A 13,864-nucleotide genomic window follows, 5' to 3' on the forward strand; every position below is an offset into this window, starting at 1 on the left:
TTGATGTATGCAATTGTAGAAAAAAAGTAAGGCTCAGTTCAGTCTTGAATACAGACATTTCAAGAAATGGTGCAGAACTTGTGTTTTGCTTTTGGTAAAACATTTTCAGTTGGGCCAAAATACAGAACTGTTCCTGAACCTTGGGAAATACCCATAGCACTACTGTCTTTTTACTCTTTTAAACATACTGTCAGCGCGTCAGGTGCACACAGTTTTCCCTGGCACGGTGGGAGCTCTGAGGACTGATTCTGAAATCTAAAAACAGAATTGGACATGAAGAAGTGAATAGGCCAGTCCTCAAACCAATGTAAGCATCAGGGGCGCAGTGAGATGAGCTGTGCAACATCTTCCCTTCACAGGTGAACAGTGAGGCACTTCAGAAAGACGCAGTTTGAAAGTGTATCAATACACATTTGAATTTGTTTTGAAGATGAAAAGCAAATGGTAGTTTGTTTTTTTGTTTTGTTGGTTTGTTTTTTGTTTTGTTTTGTTTGTTTATATATTGAGCATTTAGTTAAGAGGTTAAAGTATTTCACTGCAGCTCACGTGGAAAGATGTTTGAAAGGGTCAAATACTACAATGGTTATTCATGTTCAGCTTGCTTTTCAGAGCTCCACTTTTTTGCAGCATGCAGAAGCATGGCAGAGCTGCATGGGATATTGCTTGGTAATCTGAAAGAATGAACATGGAAAACCATTAATGTTCAACCTACATGTATTTATTTTCAGTAGACTACAGTACTTCTTTCTTATTTTTCTCTTTTATTCTCTTTCCCTCTCCTTTTATCTGTAATTGTGCTGATATATATTTTTGAGATGTTTTCCCTGTTTTTCTTTACTTCATATTCTGGTTTTGTTGTGGCTTCTTCCATCTTTTTTTCATCTTCTTGACCACTTTGCGTTGCCATCTCTTTTTACGCATTCATTTGCATGTCCGTCTTCTTTTCTGTTTTATTTTTCCTCCTCCCAACCTTCTTCCTTTTCACAGCATTGGAACACGGGAGGTAGTCACGCAGAAGAACTTGAGTGGCTTGGTGCCCATCCGAGATTTCAGACTAGATCCCAGCCTCCTCTACTCTATTCCTTTACTAGCTCTCAGCCCCAATTTACTGATTGTGTGGCTGTTTCTGAGCATAGCGTACCTGGTGGCCAGATTACGTTGCAAGTGAAGATAAGGTTAAAGATAAAAACAAACAAACAAACAAATTGCTTGAACGTGTATTGCCACTTGGTACCTGCTGGACAAAAGAATGTGTCATAACATTGTCTGCCAAGAATTATTATTATGCCTTACAATTTTACGTTTCTATTGTACTAAACTGTAAATATACATCAAATTATTTTATCAAGAAGAATTGTATTGAAACTTTAAATTACTGTTCTGCTTTCAGTGCTTGTAACATAGTCTGACATTTGGCCTGTTACCTCGTTACTTTAGCCGGCCTGAAGATCTCTTACCAAATACAGTTTTGTGTTACTTGTTTCATGTATTCCAGAGAAAGGAACTCTGAAAAGAATTTGTATCTTTTGTATATTCAGGGTGTATGCTAATCTTGCCTTTCATTTTTACAAGCTAAGAGGAGAAAAAATAAAAAATATGGGTGGGGTTTATAAGAAGTTATAAGAAATTTATTTAAAGAAGTAAACAAATTTGTACCTTTATTTCAAAGCATAATATCCAAATGATTATTACACAATTTGTAGAACCATAGTCTCGTTCCTTTCTCGTGGTTACGTATGTTCCAGTAGACTAGTGTACCCACTGAACAACAACTTGCAGTGTGCTGCATGCAGGATTATTTCATTATATTTATAGATCTGCATTTTGTAATATATTAAAGACAAAAAGATAACGGCGTCTGGTTAGCGAGAGTATGTAATTGGCAGAGCCTGCTAATGATCCACTGTCTGTTTCAGGTGCTTTGTTCTATAACTTATTCTGAAACAGGGTCATTATCATCCTATTGAAGTTAGTCTACAATATTTCAAGCAAGGAAAGGAAGGTATTAATTAGCTCTGTTATTTGGTGGGCTTGAGGTTTTCCACTAGGCTTTGTGTTAATGACACTGGGCTAAATATTAGCTATTTCCATTTTTGAGTGTCGGACAGCTTTAATAAATTATGATGATGACAGACAGTGATTTAGAGGTAAATGAGTGATGGCAAGAACATTTATTTAAATGATGATAGTGAAGAAATATGCCTATTTTAGTCACACGGAACGATTGTGGAAGAAATTTGGACACAGTTTGTATCTAACATCTGACTGGGATAGGCCTGTTCAAAATGGTGGACTCTGCTGATGTAGTAGTCTGGAAGTGCTTGTCAATAGCAATAGTTCATTGAAAAACTAACCTCATTTAACATAGTTTGCTAAATTCGTAAAGGGATTTAGTTTGCTTGGTGCCTAAGATGACAGAATGTTGAGCTTGATGACCAAGGAGAACTCCGCTAGTACTGTGATTTCTAATTTCTACTATTATTAACTTGCTCAGAAGACATAGATAGCTATAGCTTATATTATCAATTTTAATGTATTTTGAAAACTCCTGAAGGAGGTACGCTTTAAAAAGAGAAGAACATAGTTTAAGGGGAAAAAGAAAAAAAGAAAAAAAAAAGGAAAAAAAAAGGCTAAAATCCTAAATTTGGCAAATATTCTAACTAAATGAAGTACATGGTTATACTCGTGTCTTCGTGAAAGAAGACTGTACAGTACACTATCACCTGGTATTTTTCTCACTATTCTTCCAATTTTGTTTTTAAAAGAAAAGAAGGCCCACAGACAGTGTATGTATATACTTAAGCATTTATCCTATGTATTTTGGATTGTTTCAGCAAAGCCTTATGGGCTTTAAAAACATGGTGTGATGGTATTGGACATTTCCACATCCTGTGCTGCTGTCCAGTACCACTGCATCTCAATACAAATAATTTCTTCTTTCTGATTAAGGTTGGTTTGTTTGCTATGAGTACCAAATTCACTTTTTACGCAGTAAATGGTGATTAGGTTCACTGTAGCCTTCTTGGTGAGTGTCCTGCATTCAGCCTACCAAGATGTGAAAGTAACTTTAGTAGGGGTGTCTCCACTGAGCTCCCTGCTGTTATTAAGTCTGTTATAAATGCAGTATGAAGATTTGCTTGTTTACTGTTGTTGGCAAGATTAGGCATGCAATAAGACCACCTTTAAATTAATTTACATTAATTGTAAGTGAAAGCTAAGACCTTTTGAAAACAAAAAGATGGGTTCTTTCATACCCTTTGGCTGGGACAAGTTTTCATTTTTTGTTCTTTAGTTCAGCCTGTGCTTTCATTCTGGGATTCAGATTTAAAATGACACAGTGCTTACAGCTCACGTGCCTCCAGAAGCTCCGCAGCACACAAAATAGGTGAGATACATCTTTGCCATCGTGCTTGCGGGCCACCTGTGCCACAGAGGGACATGGGCAATGCAGGCAGTGGAATGAGTAATGAGCAGAATTATTCACTTCCAATTGGAAATTCTCAGTTGGCATCCCATATTTTTTATTTTAATTAGATGTTTTTATCACTGCTCTGAAAGATATGTCCTGCCAATCCTTGACGGGTCTATTTGCAGCAGTTTTTGGGGGATGTGCAGTGCACTAAACAGTGTCATAAGGTGCAATCCATTCTGTAGGACAGTCACACACACAATATACTGAGAGATTTCAAACATAAGCTGTTATCTGCAGTGAAAACATTCAGTGTTCTGTGAAGTTAAACTAGGTGGTACATAAGTAGCAGAGCTACAGTCGATGTGATTAACCAAAATTAGAGGAACAGTGAGATCAGCAACAGCAGAGAGCTTTCAAATTGAAGCAGGAAACCAAACCCTTCTTGTGAGTCAGATTGCCTCTGTTTAGCTGGTACCTGCTGCAGCCATCTCCAGGACAGGAATGATGGGACATTCCCACCGTAAGATTGTGTACTGTACAACTTTGCCATGAACTTTTATTATTGTTAGATCAATGTTTAGGTTTCCATTCTCTGTCAGAACACATTCTCATGTGAGCCTAAATTGATTTCTAGTATATAAAATGCAGTGCTTCCTCTTTGTATGTCTGTTTTGGATTTGAAATAGATTTACAATGGTAAAGAAGCCTTACAGGTGGAATCGTTTTTTTATTGTAGCACAGAACCTTTGTAATGTGGGGCAGTTGCACCAAAGCATTGGGTAAAGTTGGACTCCCAAATTCTGCACAGCTTTGTTGCATTGGGGTGATGACTGTCAATGCAGCCAATACAGAGCTGCTATTTCCTGGTGTTTTTTTTAAGAGTATGTTGGTATTCAAGTCAATTTATGCATGCAAAGATAACTGGAGAGCCATTATTTTTATATCAGCTCTGGTCCTTAAGTAAGTTCTGATAGCGCTGATGTACAGGGAACAATAAAATAAAGCTCCTGTTGAGAGGTGGACAGTCTTTCTTTTTCAACATAACATACTAACGAATTAGCAGAACTGCATTTAAGCAATCTTTTGGGATCCTTTGTGCAGTGGCACGTGAGCGCCGTAACAGCGTACCCTGAAATACATGAAACCTTCCTAAAAGAACTTTCTCACTGGATGCACTGCTGCTTTTTAGAAATGCAAAACTAGCGATCAGACATAGCATGTGTCCATTCTGTGTGCTTCTTACTAGCATTGTATGAGGAGTCATCATCTTTAATATTTGCAGTGGCAAATTAATTAAGCGCTCATTGAATATAACCAACTTTTTGTTAATGCTATGAAATAACCAGTTCATTTCATCTTAGTTTAAGTCTTCTTTTCTTTTTTTTTTTCTTTTTTTTTTTTTCCGTTTTACTGCTGTCATTTTTTTGTGCTTGTTTTTTTTCCCCAGTGAGGGGTGTCGGCGAGAAAATACAATGAAGAATGTTGGATGTCGCAAGTATGCATTTAATTCCCTGCAACTGAAGGCTTTCCCAAAGTATTACAGGCCTCCAGAAGGAACTTATGGAAAAGTTGAAACTTAAGCATCTTATGTCCTTTAATTGCTGTTCCATTAAGACGTGTGGCTGCACTCTAGACTAATACATGATTCTGTCATCCAGACCAGATCAGTAACCTTTCTGTACGTTTCACTAGGCTATATGGAGCATGTTACTTACCAGTTGGAGTCTATAGTAACAGTTATTTGACACCTTAGCTTGAGAATAGTGTGATGACTCTGCCCATTTAAATAGCCTTCAGTGTATGTAAGATGAGCAGATATTGTGCTATTTAATAATTACCTACATGCAAGTAGCTGGGTACCTCCTGGATGGGCAAGGACTTTGCGAATGGCATTGAGGCAGCTGCTTCACGTACTTCTTTCAATACTGAGCTGACTTCAGACTGAGCTTTTCGTCACTCTTTCAAACTGAGAGTAAACTCAACCGTTGTAAATAAAAAGGGATTGGACAGTAGGCAGTCTAATGGCAGTAGGATGCATTATTGCAATCAAGAAACAGATGTAACTTCTAAAAATAATCAGCACAATAGCAGCCAGGAGTATAAATTGTTTCACTGTATATAGGATGCCATCTTGAAATATGAAAAGAATAATAAATGAAAAGGCTGGGCCTGTGAGGTCTAGTTTGTAGTTCTGTCCAGATAAAGACAAATTCCGATCATTTTTAGCACAAAAGGACTTGGGCAAGTGTGAACCAATTTTCAAAAGCGTTTCAAAACATAATGATGTTAATCGATTAATGGCAGCAACAGTTCTCCCAGCCCTTCCCCACTATGACATGTTCATTGTGTTCCATGGTAGCGTATATCAATCAATGTGCTCCTTTATCCATGGCTTTTTATATTGCTTCTGCATTGTAAGCGCTAGGATGTCGGGGCATTGCATTTTTTAAATCGGTGTTTGGTTTTTATCAGTATCTGTCGACTCAAAAATGCTTAAAGTACCCAACATCCCCCCAATCGCCTGACAAAAATGTTACTTTTATTGAGTTTTGCTCATTTTGATGGAACGTAACTCATGTGCTAATGCATGAGAACCTCAGGTGTGTTAGCTTAAGGCTGAGGCTTGGTAGTCTATCAGACTTTGATAGCATTTCATAAAGGTTCAGTACATCTCCTTGGAAATCATCTCCGAAAGGATGCCTTGAAGATAGAGGATACGTTCTTAAAATGCAGCTAAATGTTAAGTTGCAAATCTTAACAGGATTAAATCATTCCTAGCTAGCTTCATTCAGCCCACTGTGCCCTACCACTCCAGTTTCTGAGGGCTATGAGCTGTAGAATAGAGAAGCTGGTCATTTGTTCTTGTGAGAGTAGCAACAGCCAGGTAAGTATATGGCTGTTTTCTGGCTTCCTTCTCCCTCCCACTGATGTTTGTCTGTGCTGTCACTGCTCTATCAGTCATGTTCATTCTGCTCCCATGTAGGTTTGGGGGTTTTAAGTCCGGCAGTTTTTGCATTTTGCTTTTAGCAGTCTGACACTGAGCAGCATGTCACAAAGCCAGCCAAGAGAGTTCTGCTGAACCACGTTGTTACCATTACTGCAGACGTTCTAGGAGGGGAAACAAAAATGCTCTGCAAATTCAATGCATTTGTAGGTCTTTTCCCAGTTGCAAGCTCCTTCTGTAGTAGCATGGACCCTTGGGAAATTACAAACCTTGTCCTCCAATGAACAGTTGTTGCTTTTTGTTCTTTTTTTTTTAACGTGTAAACAAATGTTTGGTGAAAGCCATTGCAGTGAGATTTCTTTAGACATTATTCTCTTAGTTCTGCTCAGCCTTCAGCCCCCGACCCGTTATTAAAAGCTACATTTATTTTTGTATGAACGATTGTCTTGGTAGCCCTTAGTTTTTATGAGTTTTAGTTTTATTTTGTATATTTCAAACACAGTTAATATTTTAAGTCCTATATTGTTACACTAAAAGTCTTCTTGCAGCGTTCAGCTTCAGAAGAATACAAGAGGTCTACGGTTGCAATTAGCAGCGCCGCTCTCTTAGATGGTGGCCCACAGTCATCAGGTCTACTCTAGAGCTTAGTGATCCTTTATTTATTTTGTACACCGAATATAATCGGAAGCTCCCCAGTTTTCTGTATGCATGGTTTTTGCTCACCTTTTAAAGTGGTGGGATATTTTAAGTGTACTTCCATGTAGAGCATCATTGTCCAGCTGACGTGTTCCAGGTACAGCTGTCGGCACAATGCACGCCAGTGGCTTCTTCTGAAGGGCGTAACGAGCAGGGAGAGCTCGAGCAGTTAATCAAAAAAGACAAACTGTGAAACTTGAAATCCACACAGGACACTTCACAAGGGTGAAGTAAGCTTTTCTGTTGCACAGGAGAGACAAAACTTAAGGATTACTGTAAAATGAAGTTCTGTCTAATGTTCTTTTTTGAGTACGTTTTTTAAATTATAAAACATACAAAGGTAAAAAGACAAAAAAAAAAAAAAAAGAAATCCAACTTGCCGAGTATGTTCTGTGTATGTTCTGTGAAAGTATTTACAGCACAGTTGCCTTTTGTTTCATTTCTACATGTAAAATTATTGTATAATACGACACTGTTTTGTCCCAACACAATTGTATTTGCCAAGCTTTGTGCATTGAAAGATTTTTATTTATTTGTTTTTGGGCAGTATTAATATATCATAAACATATGGCTACTGTTTTATATATCCTAGTTCATCCAATCCATGTATGCTGTACATGTGCTAGTCTTTAGGATGAAAACCAATAAAGAACTGACGAGAGTAACGAGGTGGCTTACTTCTAGTGCTTTCTTGGGTAAACTAATCAGCACTTTAAGGTTGCTCGGCTTGGAATGCTTCGTCTGCTCTTCAGTCCACTCGTGCCTACAGCAGTGCTGGTTGTCGCTGTTCAGCAGGGATAAGTTGGCCCTGATCCACAAACCACCCAGCCTATGTGCAGCTACACCGTGTGACCACTGATGCAACCGCTCTGATTACAGAGTGACACCTTCAGGTGCTGCCGAACATAACATGCACGGTGATGCCCAGTGGAAGGGCTGCTTACAGCTATAAAAACAGTAGGTTTCTTTTTTGTGGCAGAAAGATTCCTTTAATGTAGGTGTTGGGTATTTGTCTGGCCTCTCACTGCAGGTGTATGCAGTACACGCTGCAAGTGTGTGCAGTACACAAATGAACAAACACCTCCACAAGTCTGCATATTGTGCACAGATGTAATTCTCTGCCCAGCAGCTGCTGCACAAAAGATTCGGGTGCTCTGGGTTTTAAATCCCGTTCAGTAACCATGCAGATGTAATGTTTGAAGATTTGCCTTTGCTGACCACTTCTTAATGCCCTACTGCTGACCTTGCAAAAAAGCACCTCTTTCCTAAGGTAAGGATGTTGCTGTGTACTTCTTGCTGTTAAACACAGACAGTTGGAGTTGAGCATCTGAAGGCATTCTGAGCTGTTACAGGAATCGTCACTCGCTTGCAGCTGATGCATGTGTGTCCATGAAGACAACCCAAGGCAACTCAGAATGCAGGCAGCCTGTGTACCTCCAGCCGTAGGAGGAGCACAGGCATGTCCTGAGGTTATTATCCTCTTGCCTGGAGGAGCTGCTGACAGCAGCACTGCCTGCTCTCCAGTCTCTCGCTGTTCCAGCTGCAGCCTTCAAGCAGGGCTTGATGCTCTGGTGCTCTGCAGCCTCTCACCAAAGGGTGCTGACTGCTTCAGAAAGGCTGGCTTGATGTAAATGTAACTTCTTACAGCTCCAGATGTAATCTGACAACGGAGGGAACATTTTAATAGATGCAACACAAAGAGGACACAAAGCAAAATATGAGAAGCAGGAACGTGCTTCTTTAAGCACTGTGATGCTATTCACACGTTCGTGACCTTTGTGCTGTGGATTACTGTATGAGTATCTTTGATTTGTCTCAGTTTCTTCAGGAGAGGAAATTCAGGTATGCAGGAGAGTTTCGTGCAACTTCTAGATCTTTTCCTAAGAGTGAGCTTTCTGGATGAAGATACGACTGTGACATCTGCATGGGAATGGTCTCTGGAGGCAGGTGACGACAGCACGCTGTGAGACGCGGATCGTGGCAGAAGCTGCGATGAAACTTGCTTTCTGTGTCAGTCATTTCTTTCCTGGTAGCAGATACACTGAATTACTGAAGCGAAATAGGACAATGCAGACCATGCTTTACCTGGCTCATTCTCTGTCACGGCCCCTGTTCTCTAGGCAGGTTTGCCAGCTCAGTGGCCATTCAGACCCTTTCTCTTGGAGCCCCAGGAGCCTGATGCCTCCTGAGGATTTCCCAGGGAAGTGGTGCAGTCACTGGAGATGTTGAAGAGCCGTGTGGATGTGGCACTGAGGGACGTGGTCAGTGGGCATGGTGGAGGTGGGCTGACAGTTGAACTGGATGATCTGAGAAGTCTCTTCCAACCTTAATGATTCTGTGATTTCTGTATCAAGGATTGCTGATGAGTAAGGTGTTGCATGGAGCAGCATGGCCTGAGCTTCTTCCCACTGCCAAGGCAAAACTTGGTACTTCAAGCCCTGCAGGTGCTGCTCAAGTCCCACCTGGGCTGTTTGACACAGCATGTGGACAAGGTCTCCTTTGCTGCCTGCACCCTCTGCTCTTTGGTACATTGCTCTTCTGCTCTGGATCCTTGTTGCAGATCTGCTGCATGAGCTGGTTGACTGGGATGCTGGAAGCTGAGCTGCTCTTTTTCTCATACATGTCTCTTACTCCCTTTCCCTCAGCTGTCATCAGAAGGCAGAATCAGCTTAATGAAAACACGTCTGTTGTTTTAGGGTGACAAAGGTGATCAGAGACCTGGAGTATCTCCAGTATGAGGAAAGGCCAAGAGACTTGGGACTGTTCAGTCTGGAAAAGAGGAGACTGAGGAGGGGGTCTTATCAGTGCTTATAAATATCTGCTGGGTGGGTGTCAAGTGGATGGGGCCAGGCTCTTTAAGGTCAAGCTCTTTCCAGTGGTGCCCAGCAACATGACAAGGACCAACAGACACAAACTGGAACGCAGGAAGTTCCATATGGAAAATGTATTTACTGTGAGGTTGGTGGAGCACTGGAACAGGCTGTTCAGAGAGGTGGAGATTCAAAACCCATCTGAACACCTCCTTGTGTGACCTGCTGTAGAGTACCTGCTTTAGCTGGCTGTTGTACACAGCGATCCCCAGAGGTCCCTTCCAACCCCTGCAATGCTGTGATTCTGTGTGATTCTGTTACCTAGCACGGCCTTTGCCAGTAAGGCTGCAGAGAGCTGCTGTGTAATGTGGAAACTCAGCAGGGTTTTCATCAGGTGAAGAGATGGGAAAGAGATCTCTCATCTCCCTGAAGGGCTGAGGGATTCTCCTTGAGGCAGGAGGGCAGGCCTGGTCCCACAGGGGATGAACTTTCCCTGGAGTGAAGGTAGCTGGGTGTTAGGACAACCCAAACGTGTCTCGGGATGCAGTGTTCTCACAGGTAGGTGTCCCAGTCTGTGGGCAGAGCAGTCCTCCGGGGCTTTGGATGCACCAGCTCGCACAGCTGAACTGCTAAGCAGGGAGCTGGGGCTAAAACTGAACTGGAAGATTTTACTTTTAGGGGGTTGAAGCATTGAAAGCACTTAAATATAGAGGAATACGGAGTAAATCTCCCGTGCCATGAGGCAGTGGGACAGCATTAGACGGCCCCTGGATGAATTCGTATGGCAGCCTGTGCAGAGCCCATCCCTGGGCAGGCTCCAGTCCCTTCCACCAGTGAGGTGGGGGAAAGTAATGCTATTTTTTTTTTTTTTTTTTTTTCCCAAGTTTTCAGGAAGAATCGGGGAGGAAATTGAGGGCAGATGGAACTGCTGTGATCTCCTGAGCCACACAGGGGTGCTGTTCAGCTGAGTGTTAGGACTGAGCGGACAGAATTGCTTCACTTGAACGGATTGTATTAGGAAAAATGTTTTCTGATTTGCTGATCTAATCAGAATTTCCAATAACCTGCGGGGATTTTTTTTTTCTTGTGGGTTAATATTACTGTATTGATGAAATCTGTGAATTTCTCACAGGTAGTCTCTATTTTAAACAAACAAAAAAGCAGCAAAGTAAGCACAGTAAAGTACTGCCCATTTTCTAATCTCCAGAAAATCCCATTTTCTGGAATCTCCGGTGCTCTACCTGCTGCTTTCAGTGCCATTCAGTTCTTATTGCTGTTCTAACAGCATTATATGGATTTCCGCATGCAGCTGAACTGTCGATGGCTCAGCCTGGGCCTCGCTCTTCTTCTGTGTGCCTGGAACCACAGGTTAATGCTCCTCACCTGTGCCCAGATGTGCACATCTGAAATTAAGTTCTGCCAAACAGCAAGAATGCCCTGTGTACCACAGGGATGCTTTTTTTTTTTTTTTTTTTTTTTTTTTTTTCCCACTTAGGGTACTGGAGAGTATGAAGGTATTCCATTCCACCATGACCTTTGGTTAGTTTAACTAAATCATAGAATCATAGACTCATAGAATGGCCAGAGTTGGAAGGGACCTCAAGGCTCATGAGTCTCCAACCCCCTGCCACATGCAGGGCCACCAACCTCCCCATTTAATACTAGACCAGGCTGCCCAGGGCCCCATCCAACCTTGAACACCTCGAGGGACGGGGCATCCACAACCTCTCTGGGCAGCCTGTGCCAGCACCTCACCACTCTCTCTGTAAAGAACTTCCCCCTGACATCCAGCCTAAATCTCCCCTCCCTCAACTTAAAACCATTTCCCCTTGTCCTGCTGTGATCTGCCCTTTCAAAGAGTTGATTCCCCTCCTTGTAGGCTCCCTTTAGGTACTGAAAGGCTGCAGTGAGGTCACCCCACAGCCTTCTTTTCTCCAGGCTGAACAAGCCCAGCTCCCTCAGCCTGGTTAGGAGTGAGATGCAAGTGAATTCCTTGAAGATACCATTGTCCTAAGAGATTCACAGCACGTACAGCACAACAGGAGTTACTGCAAGAATTGTAAGCTCAGTCAGACCCATTTTATGCACTGCATAGTTTTTAGGGATTTCCTTCATTCTTTATTTCCAGACTCTAATCTTGGCAAGATTTTGCTGGTGGCCTGACTGCTGTAGGATGGGCGATGCCAGGTAGACTGGCAAAGCAGGGTCAAAGGTGCTAAAAGTTCTTCAGCCAGGGAAGCAGCATACTAGGGAGCATTCCAGTCTCTTGTCCAGTTTCAGCTTCTGGGTTTTCCCCTTTTGAGAGAGGGAGCCATCCCCCTGCTTTTTGTTGTCTTCCTGCATTGCCATAAAAAATGCCTCTCAGCCTGGTGAATATTGTCTTCCCTGAGAACAGCTCTGAAATGGGCCAGGGAATGATTGGGTGGTGCACAAACTGTTCTGATACTTGCCCCCTTGGTGGACTTGTGCTTCCCAGCAATTGCATTATAACTAAGCCAAAATAACAAGTGACTTCACCCTGCTGTAGCTCCATACCAAAAAAAAGCCCAAGAAACATTCCAGAACATCTTTTTCTTTCTTTTTCTTTTCCCCAGGAATGTTTTATTAGCTTCAAAATTAGAAATGGACAGCCTGTACTTGTTTCTGAAAGGCACCTCCCCCCACTCCCAGCCAACATCTTTGTCCTCTTGTGGGACAACAGGCTTCCGATCCCTTGTCTTGTCTAGGGTGAGTAATTCAACTGCAATTTTTCACAGCTTCTAAGAGTCTGTCTCGGACTCTGAGACAGTCTGTTTGTTCCCCTCTATTTGTTTCACTTCTGTACATACTCTCTGGCATATATCCCTTGTAGAATCCTTTTATGGGAAGTCTCACACTTCCTTCTGCCACTTGGACTTGGCATTAGGTTACAAAACTTAAGCAGAGACTGAGTGTACCCCCCGAAGCTACCATGCTGATGAAACTCTGACTCACACATTTGTTTCACTGTAGACCAATAGAGTGAAGTCAGGTCCCAGCTGTATGGTCCTTCCTGAAGGCCCACTGGGTGGGCTGCTGAAGGGTGTGCTGGTCCAGGCATTCTGCGGATAGCTTCAGTATTGATGCCAGTAGAGCAGCAGTTGAACTTCAAGTCTACCCTTGACTGGTCCTGGATGAAAGCAGGCACTGGGCAGAATTGTTTTGAAGAAAAACCTGTTTAAATGAGATTACTGAAGGCCCTCCTGGAAGCGCTGAGTGCACCGCAGAAGCTGGGCCATCCCCAGTCTCAGCAGCTCTTTGTTCTGTGACTCATTGGTTCAGAAGGCCAAAATACTGAAGCTGAGAATACTTGCTCCAAATTACAGGGTGGCAAACCAGACAAGTCAAAGTCAAAGTTATACTCAGTGTAAAGCATTACTGAGTGAAATCCTTCCACAAGTCAACACTTGTGTACTCTTCAATTCACCTCTGAAGCGCAGCAGCGGGTGTGTGGTCAGGCAGTCCAGTAGAAAACTTCAGTATAATTTGACTGTGACACTCCACTGTTGGCAAGATGCACCACTTGTTACTTCTGTGACTATTTGCCAGGCTCTGGTACTTACCCTCAAAGTCCAACATCAGGGCCCCATCCAGACCCATCTGCTGTTACACTGGATCATCCTAACTTTTCATAGATGTGAAATAAAATGTAACTGTGCTTTCATGTCATTTACAGTCTTTCCTGATGCAGTATTATGCTTGTAACCAAAATCTCCAAAGCCTTTCAAGAGGTTCTTTTTTGAAACTGAGCTAAACTTGGGTCTGTCCTGTTCAGTATCTTTGTTGACGACCCGGATGAGGGCACTGAGTGCACTCTCAATAAGCCTGCAGGTGACACCAAGTTGGCAGGAAGCGCTGATCTGCCTGAGGGTAGGAAGATCCTACAAAGTGATCTGGACAGGCTGGATCGCAGGGCTGAGGCCGTTGGGATGAGGTTCAACAGGACCAAGTGCCCAGCTCTGCACTTTGACCACAACAACCCCA

The 13,864-nt window shown here is 42.3% G+C and overlaps 1 protein-coding gene across 8 annotated transcripts in view; it reads left to right on the top strand.

The window, feature by feature from the left end:
- The window catches only part of INPP4A (inositol polyphosphate-4-phosphatase type I A), a gene marked incomplete at both ends in the record, with an annotated part of 42,939 nt that extends 37,947 nt beyond the window's left edge, over nucleotides 1–4,992 (top strand). For 6 of the 8 annotated variants that reach the window (XM_079549328.1, XM_079549324.1, XM_079549329.1 and 3 more), the window contains one exon: nucleotides 4,860–4,992. In XM_079549328.1, coding sequence (XP_079405454.1) covers nucleotides 4,860–4,992 — 133 coding nt within the window. Of the gene's footprint in view, nucleotides 1–987; nucleotides 1,169–4,859 lie in introns of those variants that run through there. The other 2 variants (XM_079549326.1, XM_079549327.1) reach the window with 1 other exon arrangement.
- Between the last annotated feature and the right edge of the window lie 8,872 nt (nucleotides 4,993–13,864).

This window comes from Tetrao urogallus (genome assembly GCF_951394365.1).
Source record: "Tetrao urogallus genome assembly, chromosome: 1".
In the NCBI taxonomy this organism is placed as follows: domain Eukaryota; kingdom Metazoa; phylum Chordata; class Aves; order Galliformes; family Phasianidae; genus Tetrao; species Tetrao urogallus.